This window comes from Vicugna pacos, chromosome 33 (genome assembly GCF_048564905.1).
Source record: "Vicugna pacos chromosome 33, VicPac4, whole genome shotgun sequence".
Classification (NCBI taxonomy): Eukaryota; Metazoa; Chordata; class Mammalia; order Artiodactyla; family Camelidae; genus Vicugna; species Vicugna pacos.
The window spans coordinates 17,131,067-17,154,637 of NC_133019.1; the positions used below are offsets into that span (position 1 = coordinate 17,131,067).

The window sequence follows — 23,571 nt, forward strand, 5'->3', positions numbered from 1 at the left end:
GGGCAGAATATTTCTCACCACAAAGGGGCTATTTGAACTGGATCTTGAAAAATAGGGAGGTGATTTTCCTGTGAGGAATTGGAGAAGAGGAACCTAGCAAGAAGGGACAGCTATGCCAAAGGCAAAGAGCTGCACGGTGCAGAGTGGTGCTTAGCGGGCTCTGGGGATCCGTGGCAGGGGTGGGGCATCGTGGTGATGAGCCCGGAAAGGCAGACAAAGATGAGATGGCGAGAGGCCTTCTCTGCTTCCAGCTCTGTGGCTGAAGGGAGGAGGCGAAGCCTTTCTAAGCCGGAGAACGGCATGATTTGTTCTAGGCTGTGTGAGATGGCTCTGAGGCAGTGTGGAGGGCAGAGCAGCAAGACCCCAGACCTGCTTGGGGTCTTGACCCCAAACTGATGGGGTCCTTAGGCCCTGAGCATGTGGGCTTCAGGTCCATGGTGGCAGAAGGCAACCAGTCTGGGAAGGCGTCTGCAGCCTAGCGCCCCGGATGCTAGCAGATGGTGACCCCCTTGCTTTTCCACAGAGAAGCTTCACACTGACAGGCAGTGGGCACTCTGAGAAAGGCTCTGTTCTCACGGTGCCTGCAAGTTCTCCTTGGGTAGCAGCTCCAGTGGAAGAGGGTGGTCCTCTTCTTCCTTCCCTGAGTGAGTTGGCCTCCTTCTCCGTGGGCACATGGACCATCAGAGCCACTGTTCCCCCTATTCAAGCAGGGTGAAAAACTGCCATTTTGGTGGTGGCTGGGGGGTCAAGGGGTGGGGCTAACGTGTTTCAAAATGGAATAAACAGAAAAGCAATATTAAAAGAGCGAGGAGATTGTTTAGTGAGGCTTGAAGAGTCTACAGGTGTTTCCTCCTGTGTTGAGAACCAGTGACCCCTGGGAACCGCATTTCCCCTTGAGCAGAGCCCAGGGCGGACTGAGCCCGGCCGACATCCTGGTGATGGAGAGGCCCGAATGGGCACCATAGAAAACCCAGAGCTTTCCAGAGGGGTGGTCTTTGGACCCATCCCAGGTGCAGGGAGTTCCAAGACTTGACACACATGCTCCAGGAGTTCCCACTCACGCACACTTGTGCACACCCCGTGCAGCCCCGCGCACTCTGGGCCCACGTCCCAGTGACCGTGGCCTTCTGGGCCGTGTTGTTGTGCAGATGCAGCTGGCTGGCTCTGTGCGTGAAGTGGCTGCAGCCGGTGGGCCTCTGAGGGTGCTCACAACGGGGTGACGGGCGGCTCTGCTGGAGAAGAAGTGCACTGGTGCCCGGGGTGGGAGGATGTGATGACGCTGTGCCCCCGCAGCGGGAACTCGCGCCTTTAAAAAGCTGAGGAAACAGCCTCTGAGCAGGCAGTGGCTACACTGGAGGCAAGCACACCCAGGTCTCACATTAAAGAAGCCAAACTGTCTGCTTCAAAGAGAAAAGGCAACATCCTGTCACAGGCCATGCTCTGGCAAAAACGTAAGTGGTTCGGCCGTGGCTGTCAGAGCCGTGTCAGCTCGGCAGGGCCCGGGGTTCACCAGCCAGCCTGTAGCTGGGGAGATACTGGTGGTGATGGGCAGGGTCTGGGTCCCCGGCCAGGGCGGCGGGGAGGGCTGAGGTGGGCGAGAGGGAGCCTGGTGGAGAAACCAACCTGTCAGAGGTGATGCTGATTTTCCAGGCTGGAGGGGAACGAACTAGTGTTCCAAGGTGGGACAGCGCATCCTGTCCCCGCCGCCTGCATGAATCACCGTGGTGAAAAGGGCAGCTTATGATTCACAAAACAAAAGCCAAGTGTGATCTGGGTTTGGGGTTGGGCGGGGGACGCCGTGGAGTTCTTTACATGAATGGCTTTATTTTTATAAACAGCTACTCTTTAGCCTGGGTTCAGTTCCGTGGGCCTGTTTTTCTGAGTTACTGAGCTTTCTGCCTACGGTGTGACGTTCGTGGGACTGCATCGGAACAGCGTGGAAGCTTGGCTTTGCCGAGCTGGGAGCCTGTCCTCACTCGCTGGGCTGTCTTGTCTCCTGCCACACATCTCCCCACCCTGTGGCAGGGCTTCTGTGCCCCCACGCAAGGGGGCACAAGGGGGCAGCGGGGTCTATGTTTCACCTTAATGTTTATCCCTGGAGTTGGATGGAACAACCATGAACTTTATTTTCCATTATGTGGGACTGAACAGAGACTTGTGTTATTAATAACTGAAATCACACGAATATTATCTACAGCATTCCTTTCTCAGAACAGCAAAGCCAATTCAATGGCCTCATGAGGGTTGAGCCTTCCTGGGGCTCAGTTCTGTACTTCCCCGAGAGGGAGGTGGCACCAAGAAATTGCTTTGTCCTTTTAAAGGTGCTTAGGTCTTTAAAATGCCTTGTAATGAATTCAGGTACACCCTACTTCAATCAAAGTGAATATGAGAGAAACTGGATTTACGAAAAAAGATAAATTAGGGAGTGTTTATTTATTTTACAGAAGATATTCTATTGGAGCCCTTAAAGTTCTGAAGATATCCCTTGACTGATTAAAACAGAACTCCCAGCCTCTTTATCAGCAGTTCATTGTTTCCTTTATCTCTCGTGTAAATTCTCTGGAATTGAGCGGGTTAATGTATAATGAGAAGGGACGATCTCAAAACTTAAACTGTGAAGTCTCATGATTGTTTGATGTTGGCCAGATGCAATTTTTTTTAATTAAAAAAATGAATTCTAATTTGGGTTTGAGAGGAATGGAATCCTTCCAAGATAATTAGACATATTCTAGGATGGGTGGGTGGCCACTGCTCCCTGAAGGAGGGTAGAGCAAGACCCTCACCGTTGGGACCAAAGGTGGCCGGCCCTGTGGGGGCATTAATGCTGGCAGATGGGCATGAATGTCTCTGCTGAGTGACTATATGCTTCGACACTCAGAGCTCAGGCGATGGGTTTTATGTGAGCCCTTGGAAGGAGTCTATCTTGGTTCCTACCTACTCAAAGCATGCCCCTTTCTTCTTTTTTTGATCCCCAGGGTTCTCATATGTAAAATGGGGTAAAAAAATGATACTTATTCCACAAGGCTACCCTTAGGAAGCTGAGATGCCACTGAAATGACGTTGACTGCTCTGGTTTTGCCTCAGTGTCTGAGATCTGGATTGCTTCCCTGTGTTCATGAGCTGCCATATTTCCTCCTCTTGGTTGCACATGGCATTTTTCCTTCTCTAATGCCTCCTGAGAGATTAACAGGTTTTTTTTTGGTTTTTTTGTTTTGTTTTGTTTTAAGGGGATGCTAGAGTCATGTTTCTTGCTTATTCCCTGGAGGTCAGTCGGGTGCAACAAAACTCCATCCTTGGGGAGACCACATTGTAAATTTGTCAGTGGAATGACTGAGGTGTTCAGATGCACATAATCAAAATTCTCTTTAGTTGCCCTTTGGCACGTTAAAGGAAATTAGGAAGGGCCCTGGGCACTGGACCCATCCCCTTACCCCAAGTGAGGACTTTGTCTAGGGCACTGAGGACACCTGGGTGACTAAACCCTGTGGGAAAACCGGTAAAAACAGGGCAGTGTTGTCAGCCCACTTAGAATCACCTGATGGAAGGGCAGAATTTGAAATCAGACACCAAGAGTGCTGAAAAGACACTTTCTTTTTTCAGAAAACACCCTCGAGGCATGAGCTGAAATGACTGTACTCTGGGGTTCTGGAAAGGGTTAAGAAAACATTCACTGTGTAGATGTTGCCTCCTCCCTACCAGGCCCATGACCCCTGTTTGTGGACTAACCGTGAGCATGGGCTTTGGTTCAAACTAGCTCAGAACTGCTGGCAGGCGGAGGTGGAAATCTTCAAGTCACAACCATGAATCTGAGATTTGTTTGAGTGGCCAGCGGGACAAAGAAGTCACTCTCCGGGCAGATCCCACTTCCTGACCTCCCCATTCGCAGGCCCTCCACTTGGTCCGCAGGCAGGTCTCCAGTGGGTGTGAGAACATCACATCCATGTCAGCAAGAAGCACTGCTTCAGGTCAACTAGAAAAGGTTCTGTGGAAGTAGCAGGTGCAACGGAGTGGGACAGGTCTGGGTTTGCAAGTTGGTTCTGCAACTTATTTAACCTTCTCACCTTCTTGAAAATCTGGAAAATAGGGGTTCTGATGCCCGCCTTACAAGTTTTTGTCAGAACTAAAGTGGAGAATAGGAAAAGTGTCATGAAGCCTCCTGAGAAGTAACGATGATGGTGAGAGAGCACCCCACCTCCTGCCCTGACACCTCCGGTGGGCCCATCTTGAGTGATTAGGGTTATACCAAATTTCTTCCCAGCTTTCCCCACACCTTGATTAGAATAGTTCAACGGGCACCTGAAAATATTGATGGGACTTTATATACAGTTTCCCAAGGGTCTAAATCAGGGGCCTGCCAACTCTGGCCTGGGTGCCAAACCAGTCCCATCACCTGTTTTCGTAAATAAGAATGGATTGGAACGCAGCTATGTCTACTCATTTACCTACTGTCTGGGGCTGCGTCCGCGACAACGTCCGCGACAATGGCAGGGTTGAGCGGGTGCCATGGAGGCCATTTGGCCTGCAAAGCCTAAAATATGGACTGCATGGCCTTTTACAGACCAAATTTGCCCACGTCTGGTCTAAAATGATCCGGGTAATACTTTAGGTGTTCTTTTTCCTAAGTTACTTGGTATCGGATTTGTACAGCACCGATGCCAAGGGGAGATAAAACTTGTAGTTCGTTGGTTACATGGTTTACACAACGTGGAAATTTGGTTTGCTTGGCCTCTTCCTTAAAAGCAATGGAACTGGGTATCCTAAACTCAACACCACTTGTTAGCAAATGAATGAATTGAACAACTGCTTTTTATGGTTGTTCCTTATGTTAGGGAAAGAGCTACCTAGCAACAGAAGGCAGGCTTGACTGATTTTCTTTGAACTGACTGCTTGTCTTTAAGTCCCATGGGCTTGACCTTGGTGTTTCTTTGCTGTGGTGCTCAGCGAGGCATCTTAAGAACAGGCAATGCTTATTATCAAATTATTATGGCATGAAAGTTTGCTTTCAGACTATGTGAACAGAGCAGGGTTTCACCAAATAGATAAACTAGGGTCTCAAAATTCTCACCAACTTAGAACTCTACACTTACATCAAGATTCCTAAATAGGCAACTTTTTGAGGGCAGTTAAAAGTGAAGTTAAGATAAGAAACATCTGTAATATACATACAAGTGTTGGAACTCTCTCTCCTGCAAAAATTCGGGTGAACTTATAACAAGAAGTAATGTAGGTCTGTGGACTGCTTCTAATATTTCTATTCTGTGTTACAGCCTTTGCTTACTAGTAAGACTAATAAACACCTTTACTTCTTACTAAGTTTATTTATTGGTTCAGTGGTTCTCGTTGATAAGGATGGTAGGATCCAGAAGACATTCATGAATTCACATGCACAGAAGGAGGTGAAATAAATGACCCATCTGCTAAGCATCCTGATGAATCAGTAAAAAAGCCGATGGTTTTCAAGGGAAAAAGCCAACCTGTCCCCCTCTTTACCCCAAAAGTTCCTGAGTCAGAGATTTTGAAAGCTCTCTTCTTCTTCATTATTATTATTATTATTATTATTATTATTATTATTATTATTATTATTTTAATGCAGGTGCTGGCGATTGAACCCATGACCTCATGCACCATAGGCATACACTCTACCACTGAGCTATACCCTCCCCCTGAAAGCTCTCTTCTGATTCAAAGCTGCAAACCTATAGTGAGGAATAAAAAAGAACCAAAGTTGTCCAGACTTCTTTGCTAAATATCTGGACATTTAATTCACTTAAAAGTCATACATTTTTGCTTTTAAATTTTCCCATTACAAAGTAAATATATTAGGGTTACTTTTTTTTTTCTCCTCTGACTTCTTTCTAAAGTAATTTATTTCCCACTAAATGACAATGTCCACCAATTTTTCATTTTGAGCCAATCAAACCAATTGGGTAACTGATTATGATCATTAACAGAATTTTCAGCTTCATGAAATACTTAGCAATGTTGTAGTTTTCTTGTTTTTGTAGAATAACAGTTTGTTAAGAGTGGCTTGCCTAGGCTGAAGAGGCCTCTTCTGAAACCCTCTTGTCCTGGTCATGTGATGCTATGACAAAGCGTTATTCTTGCAAGAAGGAGGCATGGGTTCTACTTTCCAATCTCTGGGTAATTAAGTGTGGAGCCTTTAGGCAAGTCATGTAATCACTCTGGGTCTCAAGTGCTCCGCCTTTAAAATGGGACTTCTCTTTTGCTAGCTGAGGGCAAGGAGACTGAACTTGACTGAAATCCTTTCCCAGCTCCAATCGTGGAGTCTTCACGAGTGCTTATAAGAAATAAATACATATTTTCAAATGCATCCCTAGTGATTCTAATGTGCAGTCAAGCTGAGAACTACTGACAGGAAGCTGACATTGATGGCTTCTGATGTATTTTTGGCCTTTACACTCCTATGAGCCGAGCATGTTCAATCTTTTTCAGAGGGACACATATCAGCTATGGGGTGTTGAGAGCTTATCTGGAGTCATGCAGTATACCAAGTGTTCTGTTGGATCAGTCTGGATGACATTTGGTTGTTACTGAAGAGATCAGAAGAAACCTGGATTTAAATAAGACAGCGGTATACTTTCTCTCACACAAAAGAAGTCCGTAGTCATCTGCAGGGCTGTACGGAGGCTCCACAGTTCCAACAATGTCTCAGGCTCCTTCTGTCTTTCTGATGTACTGTCCTTGGCATGTGACCCTGTCCTCAAAGTTGCTTCATAAATGCTGCTGTGGCTCCAGTCATCACATCTGCATTTCAGACAAGGAAGAAGAAGAAAATGGAAAGGCAAAAAGATCATGCTTCTCTATCATTGCCCCTCCATACCAACACACAACTTCTGCTGATGTCTAACGGCCACTCCTAACTTTAAGGGAGAATAGTGTCATTCTATGACACTATTTAGCTGGGTGCATTGCTCCCCCCTCCCCTCAAATGTAGGAGTTGACAGTAAGGAAGGAGAGGGCAGGTGTTGGGTGTGGCAACCGCCAGTCTTTGTCACACTTTGAATGTATTATTTCGTTTAATCCTCATACAAACTCCAGGAGGTAGGTTCTGGTATTTTTTTAAAAATTTTTTTATTGAAATGTGGTTGATTTACAATGTTAGTTTCAGGTGTACAGCAAAGCAATTCAGTGGTACATATACATACATATATTTATTTTCTTTTTCGATTCTTTTCTACTATATGTTATTATAAGAAATTGAATATAGTTCCCTGTGCTATACAGTGAGTCCTTGTTACTGATTTATTTTATATGTAGTAATGTGTGTCTGTGAACCCCCAACCCCTAATTTATCCCTCTCCGCCCTTTCCCCGTTGGTAACCATAGTTCGTTTTCTATGTCTGTGAATCTGTTTTTGGTTTGTAAACAGAATTTGTATCATTTTTTTTAGATTGCACATATAAGGGACATCCTATGATATTTGTCTCTGTCTGACTGACTTCACTCAATATGACCACCTCTAGGTCCAGCCACGTTGCTGCACACGGCAGCAGGTTCTGTTTTAAGCTCAGTTTCCCAGATGAGAAAACTGAATGCACCCTGTAGTGTCATCTTGCTCAGCTCGGTGCCCGGCTCACACACAGGGCCGAGGAAGATTCTCTGGCGCATTAGATAAATCACAGAGGACATAATGCAGTGCACCAGTGGGCAGCTGTCTGTTCACACTGTGAAAACTCATTTTTGAGGCGTGTGTCTCAGCTTTTCCTTATTGAAGGAAATGAAGTTGCTCTTTTCCCTCCTGCACTTCATACTTGAGCCGTAATGGAGGGTTCAAAGGCGGAGGGAGGGACCTCGAACTGCCTGAGATAACAGAGCCCACCTGTTTTCTGGAGAGCCCCGGGGGTCAGCCTGTGGTGGGAGCCAAGGCTTTTGCCTCCTTGGCGTGTCCTTCATTCTGAACTGTTGAGATTTTAGAAGAGTCAGGCTATTCCTTTATATATGTGTGTGTGTGTGTGTGTGTGTGTGTGTGTGTCTGTGCGTGCACGTGCCTGTGAGTGTGTGTAGATGAGGTCTGGCAAGCAAAGTATGGGGATTATTTTGAATTAGAAAGTGACATCTCTGCTCTTTCTTTCCCTTGAGTGGTTTAAAGCTTAGCCTCTGGGGCAGGCAGATGTGGGTTTGAATCCTAGGTTTATGCCTCACTGGTCTGTATGATGCTGGCAAACCCTCTGCTGCTGTTTCTTTATAAGCACAGTAGGAATGTGGTCCTTCACAGGGTTGTGGTAAGTGTTTCCTACTGGGCTTGGCATTAAGTCAACGCTCAATAACTATTAGTTACTATTATTATTTTCCTGTTCTTTCTCACACCACCTCTGAGGGCAAAGTTGATGCAGCTAATTCTAGATTGTAATTTGTATGCCCTCTGAGTTCTGCATTTCTTGTGAAATAGCAGGATGCACATTTTGTCTTGTCACTCACGGTGGAGCGGGGTGAGTGATCAGGGCTGACGCTGACGGTGAAGCTGGCCATTCTGTGACCAAATCTGGAACTCGGGCCATAGTTTCCAGCCAACCTCAGAAGGTGGGATGGCGGCAGGCTTGTCCTGACTGGCAAACTTGTGTTTGTTTTTTTGAAATTCGCAAGGTTGGATGTTATAATCTAGTTTGAAGTAAGCAAGAAATAGCACAAGTGATACTGAAAACTGAAACAGCAATGTGCTGCCTCCTTTTCTTAGTAATGGTTTCATTAGTATCACTTTCTGGGAAGAGCAGGTAGCTGAAGAATGATAAACCAGAGTCATTCTCAGACCAGGTGTTGGGACCGAAATGGATTTGACCACACTTAAGAAATGCTGAATTACTTTTGAATCCTCTAGAAAGAATCATACATTTAATTAGAAGAGGAAAAGAGGACCAAGATTGTGGCAAGTTTCCAAGACTGAGAAATGCTGGGGAGATAGAAAAGAAAGGAAAAAGGGAAGTAAGAGAGTTGAAAACAGAAGCAAGTTTTAATGCCGGAGGAAAGCAACTTAGGAAAGAAAGGTGTAGAAGGAAAACCAACCACTCACTCACCGTCTCATGCAAGCCTGTGTCCACCCAATGATGGGATTATTTCCAGCTAGGGAAGTCAATCAATGAAATAAATTATCTTCAGCAGAGGGATGGGAAAATGGGCTGAGGGAGGAGCACCCATGGTTTTGGGTGCGCAGACTGAAGCATGCATGGTAATCAGACTTCTTCCTTAGATTCTGGGGAATGAAGAGGCATCTTAGGACATAAGGTATTAGTGATGGGAAGAAAATCCAAGGATATCTAGGCTGGTGTTTACAACTTTTTTGTCACAAACCCCTCTATTCAAACCAAATCTACTGCGGAACTGTGATACAAAAATCAAAAGGGAGCCATTTGGGGAGGATCTTGGACCTCTGATTGCTTATTTGCCTCCAGATTCCCCTGCTTCCTTCCCTTTATTGGCAAAAAATTCCCTTTATAGGCATCTTCACTCTATTCTTTAGATCAGAGCCTGACAACCCTGACCTGGACCAATCCTCTATTCCTTCAGCAAGAATCCTGATAGCTGGTCACAGGTCCTTGGTTTAAACTCTTCTGGGGTAAGGACCTCAGGCTTGGAGAGAAGTCAGTCATGGTGACCCGGGTTGTCTTGGTCTCCATGAGCTTTGAAGCTGTGAAAGTCACGTTTTCAGTCTATGTCGGTATCTTGTGAATAAGGAAGGGGATCTAATCCTCAAAGATTTCCCAGGCTTGCTACTCTAACAACTTCTTTGGCATCCTTCACAGGGGATTCCTCCCACCCCCATCATGAGGCCATTGGTTAGTAAACCAGAGACTCAACAAAATGCTTAGTTTGACTGACAGTTATATCTCCCATCATGAATCGAGTATTAAGGCTACCTTCACTCCCATAGGCTGTACCCCAGACCACCACGAGTCTTGAGGCTTGGGCAGTGGGGTCTGACCCTAAATATGTAACTGATGCTGGGTCTGAAAAATCCTTCCTCCAAGGAAGTGGTCCCTACCCGAAGATATCAGGGAAAGTTTCTTTCTTTAATAAGAATCTCTTTGGTCTGGAAAATCCCAAATGAGATATTGCTTAAATCAAGGAAGAAACAATTGAATGTCCTCCCCTCCAGCTGCATCGGTTTTTCCTGTTCTAGATCAGAATGGCAACTCTAGGTTGAGGCTGTGGGTCTTAATCTAGTGAGGGAAGATGGTCTGTCTCCTCTGCTCTGTCTCCTCACTCTGGTGCTGCCCTGCTGTAGAATTTGGGTGGGCACCTTCAGTCAGTTCACTCCCGATATGTTCTTGTGCTCTGAGTGTTAAGTCCTTTCTTCTCCCATTTTGATCCCTACTGCTCTCAGTAAAGCTGAGGCAATGCCCAATATGTCAACGAGAAGTCTGTCTTCCTCTATCAGGTGGTAAAACTCCCCTCTCTGATCACGAAAGAGACCTCCCTTTGTGCACTGCCATGTTTCCATCCCATACGTGATATGTGCTCCTAGCTTTGAAGTGGCTGCACCCCTGTCCTTGTGGAAATACAAACAGTTTCCTTTAGAGGCCACATCTGAGGTCAGGACAAGGCACACCACCTTACTCTGTCTGCCACTCAGAAAATCTCCAAGGTACTTCTTCCTAGAGTCCTTAAAAATCTCCAATCTACCACAAACCTCATCCTCCGGTGGCTTTGGAAGAAAGAAGTCCTTCTGCTCAGTTCATGAAATCTTCACAAGAGGGCAAGGCCAGAATTGTGATATCTCCTGTCCAGGCTGGTTCTGTTTGCAAATGAGGCCTTTGGCCAGTCTCTCTGCAGCATCATTGGCCTCCCTGTCTCCTAAGCATGTCCTTTCTGCTGCTTGGGGACATCAGCTCCAAGGGCCTGAGGGATGGCTTCTGGGGAATACAGTGAAGGCAGGCTGAGATGGGCTTTGCTGCAAGTACAAGGCTCTGGGTGTGTTGGGGATAAAGAGTCTCAGTGCCAGGACCCTGCAGGATCAGGGCAAGTCAGGGTCACGGTACTAGGGCTACTTCTCTGATGAGTGAGGGGTCACAGATTTGGGCTGAGATTAAAGGAGAAATAGCCATTTCTTGAAAGCCTATTACATACTAGGTGTTTGTGTTAATTTCATACAATCGTCACGATAATCCCTTGAGGTGGAGATTATGATTCTCATTTAACAAATGGAGAAATGGAGTCACACACAAGTCAAAGGATTTGTCAAGGGTCACATGGTGATAAACTGTGTAGTAGGTTTTCCAGACTAGTTCTGTCTGAGTCCCAAACAACATTATATACCACGTTCAATGCCAAGCACTTCAGAGTTGTGTTAAATGCTTCTTCCCTTCCCAGCTGAAATACGTCCACCATTAGAAGGGGATGGTCTCTGACTTCATTGAGAGCAGCTGTAGCCTGACTCAGGCACCCCTGCAAGTATGAATCTCAGAAAGTTAGACTTGAGACTCAGTCTAGAACGTCTAAAGTCAGCGGATTTCCATCCTGGAATCTAAATTCTTTGGACTGCTCTTCCTCTAGTGGGCTGATCGGCCAAGACGGGAGAAGTGAAATATCTTTGGGGTCCATGCAGGGTCTCTAGGCCGGGCAAGGATCTCGAACATCTGGGGCCAATTTGTTATATGTTGGGCAAGTCTTACATTCACGGAATGGGCTGAGCCTGACCGCAGAGCAGTCTCCCTGCACTGGAGGCAGAGCAGTGATGCCTCCTGCACCCTCCTCTTTATCCAGCTTCTTAGACAGGGGCCCCCGACTTGCTTCTCATTCAAGTCCCATTGAATCAAGTGAGGGTGAGAACCAGCCAAACAAGCCAGGATGCTTCCACTCTGAGGCAGATCCAGCTCCGTCACAGTTTGTAACTCCAGGTTTGCTTGTGCCAGTATTCGATTAAGTCTACGTCCTCCTAGACTAGACAGTAAGCTCCGTGATGGCGGAGATGTGGTTTCCTCTGCTCAGCAAGGACTTGTTCAATGAATGCTCTGCCGGGGGTCTCCTCCTCTTGTTCCCACCCTGGGACGTGGTGTCTGAGACGGGACCCCTTTCTGCTCTGTTGACCCCAGTTTCTGTAAAAGGCGGGCAGATGCAGCTGGTTTCTCAGGTGGACCTCTCCGCTGTCATTTCAGTCGAAAATACCAAAAATAAAACTTTGCGGGGAATTGTTTGGGTCTCTCAGTTCTCGTCACCCCTCATGTGAGCAGACTGCTGGTAAGCTTCTCATGGACGTCTCCCTCCCTTCTCGGCTGGGAGGCGTCATTTCTTGAGGGAATTGGCAATTGAGGGAGACTGGGTTGGGGAGGGGCAAGCCAGACCCCCAGCCTGGAGGAAGGAGGGTCAGAACTGAGCAGGGGACCTGTTGAAGATTGGCCTCAAGTGTCACCCAGAGAAATAAGCGGGATTTGCCTGGGCAGGGAGGAGGCAGGATGTGAGGCAGAAGTAAATGCCTTTGGAATCAGTTTAGCTGACAACACCGCTATGTACAAGTATGGCCCTTGGGCAAGTCACTTAACACCTCTGAGCATCACTTTCTTCATCAGTGAAAAGGAGGGTGAGAGAAAGACCTCTTCTGCCTATTTCAGAAGTTGTGGTGAGGCCTCACATGAAATCATGTGTGTCAAAGTCTCTGTGCGCCACACGGCATCTTGCAAAGGTGAGCGCGTGGTTGTTTCTGAGTTCCTGGGAGTCATGATCGTGACCGGGAAACACACAGACCTTCGGCAGCTATTCATTCAACGTACCTGAGTCTCCCCAAAGAAGGGGCCCTGCACTGACACCGTCTCTGGGAGTAGGGAGCGGAACCCAGGAGCCTCCCTCACCCTGCTTGCTCTGTGGGAGGTCTGGTGGGAGGCGGATGCGCGCGTGTGCTGAGAGCTCTGGCTGGGGGCGGTGCCTGTGAGGAGGGAATCAGGGGGCCTGGTGGGCGACTCTACCCAAGGCCATCGGGTGTGACACCCAGAACTTTGAGGACACCCCAGGTGACCCTGAGCTGCAGGGTGGGACACCTCAGGCAGGAGCTTATGGATGAGAGTGGGCTGTGAGTGAATGGACCAGACCACAGACACGGGGCTGGCATCTCTGAGGTCTCCTGCCAGAGGCACCCCAGTCTTCACAGGAAGACGTCAAGACTTAATCCTGTTGGGCAACCTTATAAGCAACACCAAATCCCCGTTCAGTGGAGGCTCCACTTTCCCATATCTTCTGGACACCTTTAAAACCATCTTTTCATTGTCCTTTGATTTTTTTTCTCCTCTGCCCGCCCTGAGTGTTCTGCAGATTGCTAGAACATGTGAGTGACGGGTTGATATTTCCTGGCTGCAAGGTCTCTCAGCTCAAACATTAGCAAACAGAAAATCCACATTTACATGCATATGGGATCTTTTTGTTGACCTATGTTAAAAAAAAAAAGTAAACGCCAATTTAGTGTAAATTGGATGGGAAAGCCTTTCTGTAGCGTGTCAAGTCCAATCTTTGGCCAAAACCCAAGTTCTTTCTTCCTGTTTGGAAAAAAATCAGCCATTGTCCATGAATGCAAAGAACACACTGAAAAAGTTTGACTCAGACCTTCACCATAAAAAGAACTCTTGCAGTAGAGTTTCAGTGAAGGATGTAAATAATCCTTTAGCTGAGCCGAGCTAACTTCCTGGGAGTCCTTAACTATTTTAGGTCAAGAACACAAACAAGCTTCTTAACGTTACAGTGAAAAGTGTTAGCAACTTTTGTGACTTTGTTAGGAGCCAGGACAAGTTTGTTAACCCTAGGCTTGAATTCCTATTGTTCAATGATTTCTTTAGTTTTGCTGTGAGCAAAGAGAAAATTACTTGTATTTATCCTTAGTGGGTCTTTTTAATTTATTTTTTAAATAACACTGAGCATTCAGCAGCAAAAGAGAAGCATATTTACTGTGGTTAGTTGGAGCTATTGATAATGTGTTACGTGTCCTTCCAGGGCAGGAAAGCTTGATCTTTCAAAAGGACCTTGTGTGGCTGCAGCCTCAAGGTTCATCCCGTCATTGGAAATGAAAATCACTTTCAGGAGCTAGATCGTTAAGATGCGTGGGATGGGCTTCTCTTCCTGGTTCCCTGATGATGGAAGTGTAGGTTCACCCTGGAGTCTACCTTAGATCCCAGGCTTTAGGGCAGCAGCGGCAACTCGTGTCCAAATGATTGCCTGGTCCTGGTGGCTCATGGGAAATCCTCTAACAGGACACCAACTGGGAGAGGAGTTTTCTTGCAAGACTATCTTGGGGGCTGTTCTAGGTAATGCCTACCTGAAGAGGGCTCTCTCGAGGCTGCCCCAGGGAGATGCCTGGGTGTTGGATCCACTAAGACCTACTTCCTTAGCCTTAGTTGGGTTGCTTTCTCCCTATGGTGTGAACATGGTTTGCATGGAGTCATTAAATAAACAAGTGATGACAGTTTTGCATATTTCTTCGGTCATGTTGATTATACCTTCATCAAGGGACCAAGGGCCATGTTTATTTAAATCAGTGGACTCCTGTGCTCTCCCAAGCTCCGTGCCAAGCAAGCGCAGTGCCCACACACAGTCAGAGCGCTGTCTCAGGTGACCGTTCGGCTTGCGTCTGTCATGGTCTGTGCTCTCCAGTGGAACAGCAGCTGCAGGACACTTATTTTTGTGATGCAGAGCATGTCCGTGTGTGCGGCAGGGGGAACTGAAATAGCCTCTGCTGACTTTTTATACCTTCAGATTTTTTTCGTTGCTCATTTTGGAAAAGGGAAGCCCTCACTGGGGCCAAGATCATAGGTTTTCTGTAAATGAGTTTTGTTTCTTTTTTCCCAAACATCGCTGACTGACTTGTTGTGGTGGAAAGACAGTGCGGCTGAACTTCTCAGCCTAAAAAAGGAGATTGCCAACGAGCGCCAAGAGGCCTGTGTTTAGGTGGAAAGATTTTTCTCCGTGACGGACACTTGGATGCCCACAGGAGACTTAAAGGGCCTCAAACCACAAGATAAATGGTGAGAAAGCTTTAGGCTTTGAGAGGGTCTTCCTGGAGCTGCAATTTGATCAGGGGGCTACTAAAATCTCTGGTCCACTCTACTTTGGGAAATTGAACTTTCATCATCTGCGATTGTGTATTATTCTTTTGATCTCCTCTTTTATTTTTCTTCCCTCTTCTTTTACTGATTATTATTATCTTAAGAAATTATTTTAATCATCCTGAAATTTTCTTTTAAATATTTTAGTTCAGTTGTATTCAGGGTTCTAGAAGACCCAAGGCGAAGCAATCCTGACTTCAGACCAACCTCTTTTCCTCTTTTACATTTATATGTGTGGGCTCATTTCTCATGCTCTCGGAGGTAGGGAGTCCAGTGTTTACTGTGGAGTTCGATATGTTTATTGCTGCTTCACAAAGGTGGGTATGAAAGGCACCCACTGCGAGTTTTCACCTTGCAAATGCACTTGGCCGTTGGGCTCCGGTGGGAATTGTCCTGAAGCTTCAGATTCTGATTTTTCGTGGGCCCTCTGCAAAGACACCATCAGGAGCACCCTCGCTCTTGCCTCCTTACCTGGCAGCCGTCACAGGATTCCTTGGCAGCTGGTTGTGGACTCGTGGGTGGGCAGACAGGAGATCCTTGGGAGCTGGGGGGTTTTGTGACTGCAATAGGAAGAGGTGGGGACTCAGAGACTGCTCGCCATATGGTGGCTGTTCTAGTGCACACCTGTTGACACTGTGAGTTCCAAGTCCAGACCTCGGAGGGTGATGACCTCAGCTCACAGCACCTCCCCAAGGCCTCTTTGTTCATTGATTCAAAAACAACAGGAGGCAGGAAGCTCTTGCTTGACAAGATGCTGGAAGCGCCCAGCCGGCCCCTTGGCAGCCAGGTGGTCCATGTGTCCACTTCCTGGGAGGGAGTGGGATCCGGCGTCCTCTGGGCCCTTCCCCAGAGTGTACATGCAAATCAGAGGGGGGTGGCTAGCCGTGCAACTGTCTTTGATCTGGTCTGTGATGTGTGCATGTACAATTGAGCCTTTCTTGTCCCCCAGCTGAAGAGTGTGACCACACTGCTTGGACCCCCAAGTAGCCCTGTCCCCCGAGTTTCTCCTGAGTGCACGATGCCTCAGGCTGCACTTTATGCCTAAAAATAGCTGGAAACCCAACTGGGGACAAGCATAGGTTGAGTGTGGGAGGCCAGGCGCCCTGTTCTCTGTCACGTCAGGCCACACCTGGGGTCTGTGGTCACCGCTGGGCATCACCCATCGTAACGGGAGGTAGCAGATGGAACTTGTGCAGGAGTGAGGCAGCCAGAAGGAAGGTTAGAGGAATTCAAAACATGTCATTAAGAAATAGTGGAAGGAATGGGATGTTCATTCAGACTCTCCAAGGACCTGGTGTCCGTCTTCAGATGCTGGAAAGAGATATGACTGCTACTACGAATGATAATTTTCTTAGCTCCCACTTATTCAGTGCCTCCTCGGTGCCAGCTCCATTCTAAGCATTTACATGTAATTCTCAAGTACCCACCATGATGATCCTCATTTTACAGATGAGGAAGCTGTAAATGGATTATGAACGGTGAATTTCATTAGAAGGTAATGCCAAGAAAAATGGGGCTTTTCACCAAGAGGCAGGTCCAGGAGAAAGAGAACTTTAGGACATTACAGCTTTCCAGAGGGATGTGGAAGGGAGTGGAGGAAGGGGAATGGGAATCTTCGGGAGCTTCCCATGTGTGATTTCAGTTAATCTTCCCAAGCACCTTGTGAGACGAGAATTGTTATCCCCATTTTTCTGATGAGGTGACTGAGGCCCAGGGATGTAAAATAAATCATCAGAGACCTTTTCACTAGAAACTGGCAGCCCAGATTTGAATACAGATATCTTTGGTCCTTAAGTCCTTTATCATAGCTGCTTAAACAATGGTGATGGTGCGCAGGGGGTCCCAGGGCGCAGGTGCCAGGCTGGCTGTCTCTGCCACACACTCCTGCTTCAGCCTGAATGTCACCAATTATGACTGTTTCATTGCTCGTCTCTTCCACTAGACTGCAAGAGACATGTGGGCTGGGGCTACATCTTTCTCGTGCTGTATTCCTAGTGCCTAGGGATATTTGAAAGAATGAATGAATACCAGTAGAGATCCCTTGTTATAATGGGGTACATTAGAAAGAGAAGAATTAGTCTCCTCTTGGGATGTTAGAGGGAGATTCTTGTATGGGATCAGGGATGAATCAGCAGAGCTTCGGCATCACCTGAGGGATTTTTATAAATACAGAAGCAGGGGCACACATCAGACCCCCAAATCAGACTCTCCAGGAGCAGGGCCCGGGCATCTGCATGTGGCATCACTCCCTGGTGGCTTGTGCTACCTGGCCAGGTTAGGAAGCCCCTGTGAATGAACTTGAGTCTGACGCTCTCAGGCTCTGTGTCCTCTGTTCCTGGGATCCCTGGGACGCCCTCTGCCCCCTCCCTCTCTGCCCCGAGCAGGCTGGGCACGGAGGGCTGGAGCTAGGCAGGCTTGGGGTCTTATCAGCTGGGTATTTCCTGAGCAAAGTTCAGGGAGGGCAGCTCTGCGGATCCGGGTTTAATAGATACCCAGGCTTCCGGGCTTTTGATACAGAGCCCGGGTCCCTGGGCCCTTATCAGTGGGCGATAACGGACTCCCCATGTGAGATGTAAGGCCCGGTGCTACGCGCCTCTCTTGGCTGACCAGGGCTCCCCGGGCTCGAGGCCCCAGGCTGTGGGCTGTCTGGGTGGGCAGGTTGGCACGGTCCAGCGGTTGCTGCTTTGGGCTTGCTCTCCTGGCCGGGAGAGCCCTGTGTTCTAGCTTGTGCTGCTTTGGTTTCTCAGCACTGATGACAAAAGGCAGAGAGCACCTTCTCTCAGCACCAAGGCTGGACACTCTGGACTCAGGGCACATGGATCACCATTGGGTATTTGTCCTACATCCTGGGAGCCAAGGAGGACCTGGGGACCACTCACCGCAGCCCCATTCTAAGGGTCCAGGAGAGATGAAGGGGGGATGAATGGAAGCATATTTTGAATAATCATCCAACCAATTAGTCAACCAATGCCTTACTGAGCTTATGGACATGCCACTTGGGAAGATATAGAGAAATAATGTCCAGGATTTCACTGTGAGAAGTTGATAATCTAATTCGTGGTAGAAGAAATTTACATCCGAAAGGATTACTACTTATCACATAGCAGATTACAAACTGATTGAATGGTTACTGATTTTATACTAAGCATATATCAGGTTTCCTGTCTGCTATGTCAGGGACTCCTTACAACACCTCTTCAATAAGAAATTGCATGTTAAGGAGCACAGAGAAGTTTAGTAACTCACCCAGCGTCACACAGCCAGAATGTGGCAGGGGCAGGTTTTGAAGACTGTTGGTTCTGACTCAGAGTCCCTGCTCTCCTGCTGACCTCTACCCCTCCCTGGGATGAAAGCTAACTGGTTTGGAAGTGCCGAAGGGGCGGAGAATGAAGCAAATTCTGTGGGCTGCTGTGGTCGGCTAAGAGGGTTGTGGGAGTCTTGGGGCAGAAGAACCAAGAAGGTGAGAACGGTGAGAAGGAATCCTGACCACGGGAAGGCGCAAGTAGAGATGAGGAGGTGAGACACACAAACAGACGTAGAGGAGGCTGGATAGACCTTCTGGCCGGAGTGGTTAGTGTACAAAGAGGTGGGAAATGAGACCACACTCGGGAGGACTTTCAATTCTTGATTAAGGTGCCTGGGCCTTAATCGTCTGGGTGGAAGGGAGCCATAGGAGGTTTGGGGCAGGGGGAGTGACAATGCTGGAGAAGTACCCTGGGAAGTCTCCCGTGGTCCTGTGTGTTCAGGCACAACTTAGGGGAGCAGACAGACCCTGGAGGAGAGCGGGCATCCCATCCTGGGCGGGGGCTGGTGAGAAGGGAGCGGGGTACCAGTGACACTGTCTTCACAGCCACAGCTCCAGAGCAAGCCCCGGCCCCACCCCGGCCGTACCAAGGGGTGCGCGTGAAGGAGCCGGTGAAGGAGCTGCTGCGGCGGAAACGTGGCCATGCCAGCAGCGGGACGCCGGTGGCACCGACCGCGGTGAGGGGACCGCTGCGGCTGGAGTGTGTGTGTGTGCGTGTGTGTGTGTGTTTGGGCAAAAGGATCAGGTGGGAGGGCACATCCTTGCTCCATGGGATACTCAGCACGAAGGCCACACGTTGTCATGATGTGGCTGCTGGAGATGGACCCAAGGTAGAAGTCGGGGTCCACTGGAGCAAGACAAGGCTGATGGGCCGGCCAGCTTGGCCCACTGGACAGAGCTATTGCCAGGGCCCGAGTGAGCAAGTGTCTCACACCTCCTGGGGCTCCCCTGGGAAGACGGTGCTGCCAGTTCTCTAAGTGCACCACCTTCTTGCTAAACGGAAACAGCAGCCCCTCGAAGGTGTAGGTGGTGATGGTTGGGACATGGGGAGGTGTTTGGCTCTAACAAGGGAGGTTCCCCTCAACCCCGTCCTCTCCTGCCCTGGGGCCTTCTGGGTGGGCCTCCTGCAGAGGGCTAGCTGGAGGCAGCTCAACCCTGATTCCGGTCTTTACTTCTCCCCTCCAGGTGGTGCTGCCCCATCAGCCCCTGGCCACCTACACCACAGTAGGTAAGAGTTCCCCCCAGCCCTGGCCTCCTCTAGGCCCCTCATCTGGGTGGCACCTGCAGCTCTGTCATTTCCTTCTTCCCACAGGTCCTTCCTGCCTTGACATGGACATGTCTGCTTCCACGGTGACGGAGGAGGGGGCCCTGTGTGCCGGCTGGCTCTCCCAGCCCACCCCGGCCACCCTCCAGCCCCTGGCCCCATGGACGCCCTACACCGAGTATGTGTCCCATGAAGCTGTCAGCTGCCCCTACTCGGCTGACATGTACGTGCAGCCCGTGTGCCCCAGCTACACGGTTGTGGGGCCCTCCTCGGTGCTGACCTATGCCTCCCAGCCGCTCATCACCAACGTCACGGTATGTCACACAAAGGCACCCTTTAGAACCTGAGCGGACCTCCTGACCCCTAACCTTCCTTGCTGTTGATTTCCAGGATAGTCAGGTCATCTAAGCCCAACTTGTCCTCCAGGGAGGTCTGCTTTCATTTCCAATAGCTTAAAATATCTCCCACGGAAAAGGCGTGTAGCCTCCTTTGTCATGCTGGTGCTCCTCGGGGTTGGCACGTCCTCCTGCCTCTCTGCCCTAAGTCTCCCCTGCTGCCCTGTAAGCAGTGAGTCTCAGTCATGAGTCTCTTTTTATTGAATGGAATGGGGGGGGCAAGTGAGATCTCTACGTGGGGTCTCTTTTCAGAGCCAGTGTCTCCTTCCTACTCAGATGATTTAGGGGGTGATTTTTCCACTTAACACTGGGATTGACCAGAAAATATCTAGGCTGAGCAACAGGTGACACAACTTTTCAGAAAACTACTTCTGATAGAGTCACCTCCAGGGCCATGTTTTGAGTGTCAGATGGCCTGGATTCAAATCTCTGCCCCTTCACTTACGAGCGATGAGACCCGGAGCTGAGTGACTTAGTTCTGTGAGTCTCAATATTCTCATCTGTAAAATGGGAATACTCACAAGAGGGCTGAGATCAGGATCAACAGCATGACGCACGTTAGAGGGCTTAGAACAGTCCCTAGGCTTTAGCGGGAGTCCCAGAAAGCACTTGATAAATGCTTGTTATTATGATCGTCTCAAAGTAGGCCAGCAACATTAACCAAGCGCTGCCTTCGAGTGCCGGATAGGAAAGGAGTGGCCTGCTCCCTGAGGGATGGAGGAAGGAAGAGAAATAGTTTTTCCTGCATGGTGCCTGTTTGGCCAAAGGAATGGGAATCCCCAGGTATTCAGAGGAGAAGGGGCCTACAGTTACAGATGTATCCAGCTCCAGTCCGAGGGGGGCTGTGGGAGGTGGAGCAGAGGCCCCGTGAGCAGAGCCCACACTTGATGGTGGAGTTGGCTTGCTTCCCTGAGTCCTTGCCCCAAGGTCCCATGTCAGCCTGATGCACCTGCTTCTCCAGCATCGTCCCAGCTTGGCCTGCAGGAGCCCTCCCATTCCATGCCCATCTGGCTGCTCAGCAGACCATTTGTGGGGCCTGAATGGTGATGGAGAATAAGGGGTTAATTCAGCACCTCTCCCAGGCCTCTTATTTCCGATCAGGGTCCTGGGGTGGGGCTGGGGGCAGGAGGACACAATGGCTCCCGACCACTTCACAACCAGCAATTCCTGTCATTATTTATCCTTGCTTCAGTCCCACCTCTTGCTGTGAAAGGTTCCGTGTAGCAAACGAACTCTATCTATTAAGAAGCGATTAGTTTGTTTTGCCCTTTTGTAAATTAACTCATCAAAGCTGGTTAGGGCTACCCATCGGCCCTCCCGCTCAGCAGCAGAGAAGGCCTGTTATGACCAGTTGATGTAATTCTATCCCTGAGCCGAGAAACCTGAAGCTACAGTTGACCTGCACAGGTTGATGACTCAAAAATGTTGGATTTCCAATTGGATTTTTGAAATAATAAGGCTTTGTTGGGAGAATGGAAATCCTTTGAGACCCTTTCTGGCTCTATCATTCTATAGAAAAATACCCTAAGGCCTTGCTACTCAAACTGTGGTCCCTGGACCAGCCACATTGGCATCACCTGGGATTCGATTAGACATGCAGAATCCAGGCCCGACCAGACCTCCCGTCCCAGAATCTGCATTGCAACAAGGTCCCAAGAGGTTGAAATAGGCTCTTCCCAAAATGACTCAGTTTGCTCTCAAGACACATGGGCAACTGGCAGAGATATGATGGGGAGGCAGCCGGGGAGGGGGAAGTTTTGGCCTGTCACACTTCATCCCATGCAGAGACCTTCCTCTTCCACTTGCGGTGGAAGATAGTAAGAATCCAGGCCCTGGCTCTCTCACAGGCTCTCCTGGGACGTGTAGGGTAGTTGCCATGCAGGGGAGAGGTACTGCTTGCAGAGCACCGGGGAGAATGGCCAGGCCAGCCTGTGTCTGGGCACGGTAGTGGCCACCTTGTGATGCAGCTGCTATGCTGTGTGACAGGCCTGTTGTTTAATGTGTTGTATTTTCACAGATTTTAAGATTGACATCCTCCCCACAACACACATTTTAATATCTCTGAAATCAGGGTGCATATTTTATATTCAATAAAACAGAGAAAAGCCTCTCTAATTTGCTCAGCCCTATATGATGTCAATTCTCTGTGTAATCTCTTTTACAGATGAGAAAATAGGGACCTCAGATGGGGAAGTAGCATGAGCAGGGACTTATAGCTAGTGGGTGACAGAAGTTTGTGTGGCTTCTCCCTGGTGGGGAGACTTTGAGCAGGGGGAGGGGGAGCCCTCTGGAGTGAGACAGCAGAAAAGGGTGGGCAGTGGGCACGCCAGGGCTGCTAACCTTCCTGTGTCTCCCCCGTCACAGGCCAGAAGTGCTGCCACGCCCGCAGTGGGGCCCCAGCTGGAGGGCCCAGAGCACCAGGCCCCCCTCACCTACTTCCCGTGGCCTCAGCCCCTGTCCACGCTGCCCGCCTCCACCCTGCAGTACCAGCCTCCAGCCCCAGCCCTGCCTGGGCCCCAGTTTGTCCAGCTCCCCATCTCTCTCCCGGAGCCGGTCCTTCAGGACATGGAAGACCCCAGGAGAGCCATCAGTTCCCTGACCATCGACAAGCTGCTTTTGGAGGAGGAGGAAAGCGACACCTACACACTTAACCACACGCTTTCTGTGGAAGGCTTTTAGGGCTGGCTCACACCCGACAGTCCTATTCCCTGAAACTGGGATTTAAAAATAAGCCTGGTGATATCACTCATATATAGAATCTTAAAAAAGAAAAAGAAGACAATGAACTTATATATAAAACAGAAACAGACTCACAGATGTAGAAAACAACTCACGGTCACCAAGGGGCAGCGGGGTAGGGAGGGATAAACTGGGAGCTCAAGATTTGAAATGAATATGTGCGTATTCATGTCTGACTGAAGCATTGTGCTGTGCACCAGAAACTGACACAGCGTTGTAAACTGATTATACTTCAATTAAAAAAAATGAGCTTGGGATTGAGCCTCAGATTCATGTCTGTTTGGAGTAGCCATTTCATAGCTACACTTTGTACCCCAGACTAGAATCATAAGCCAGCTTCCTTCCTTCCTTCTTTCCTTCCTCTCTCCCTTCCTGCCTTCCTTTCCCCTTTCCTCTTTCCCTCTCTATCTTCTTCCCGTCCCGTCTCTTACCTTCCCTCCCTCCCTTCCTCTCCATTTCTCATTTCTTTTTCCATTTCTGTTCCTTTTTGGGAGGGAATTATAGAGATTTTAAAGACAATATTTGATGCCAAGTGTTGCCAAATCTGGGGCCCGGAGTTTTCCTTTCTGCCATGTTTCCTTCTTGGAGAAGGCCCCATCTCCCCAGTGCTCACTGCCTCCATGGGGCAGTAGTCCTGCCGAGCCACCTTCAGGCAGGTGCTTTTGGAGGAAGCACTGCCCGCTGTCATTTTGAGATGTATGAGGTGCCCTGAGACAAGACCAGCCCTGCCAGCCCCTCCAAGGGCAGAACCAATGCCAGAGACCTTGAGCTGTCAGTTCCCACAGTTGCTCCTTTGTTTGGTGTTCTCAGCTTTGGCCAGATTTACGGTCT

At 48.8% G+C, this 23,571-nt stretch overlaps 1 protein-coding gene across 1 annotated transcript; it reads left to right on the forward strand.

Annotated features, from left to right (window-relative positions):
* Positions 1-1,294: 1,294 nt before the first annotated feature.
* POU2AF1 (POU class 2 homeobox associating factor 1) lies at positions 1,295-22,775 on the forward strand. The gene is made up of 5 exons (XM_006217878.4): positions 1,295-1,451; positions 18,889-19,019; positions 19,528-19,570; positions 19,655-19,920; positions 22,366-22,775. Exons 1-5 carry the CDS (start codon positions 1,436-1,438, stop codon positions 22,678-22,680), a joined length of 771 nt encoding a protein of 256 aa, XP_006217940.1. The 5' UTR covers positions 1,295-1,435; the 3' UTR covers positions 22,681-22,775.
* Positions 22,776-23,571: the final 796 nt, after the last annotated feature.

Excerpts from the sequence above, each read along its gene's own strand:
- POU2AF1 (XM_006217878.4), top strand. Across the intron at positions 19,020-19,527 it reads CGCCGGTGGCACCGACCGCG|GTGGTGCTGCCCCATCAGCC; the intron begins GTGAGGGGACCG and ends TCTCCCCTCCAG. Across the intron at positions 19,571-19,654 it reads GGCCACCTACACCACAGTAG|GTCCTTCCTGCCTTGACATG; the intron begins GTAAGAGTTCCC and ends TTCTTCCCACAG.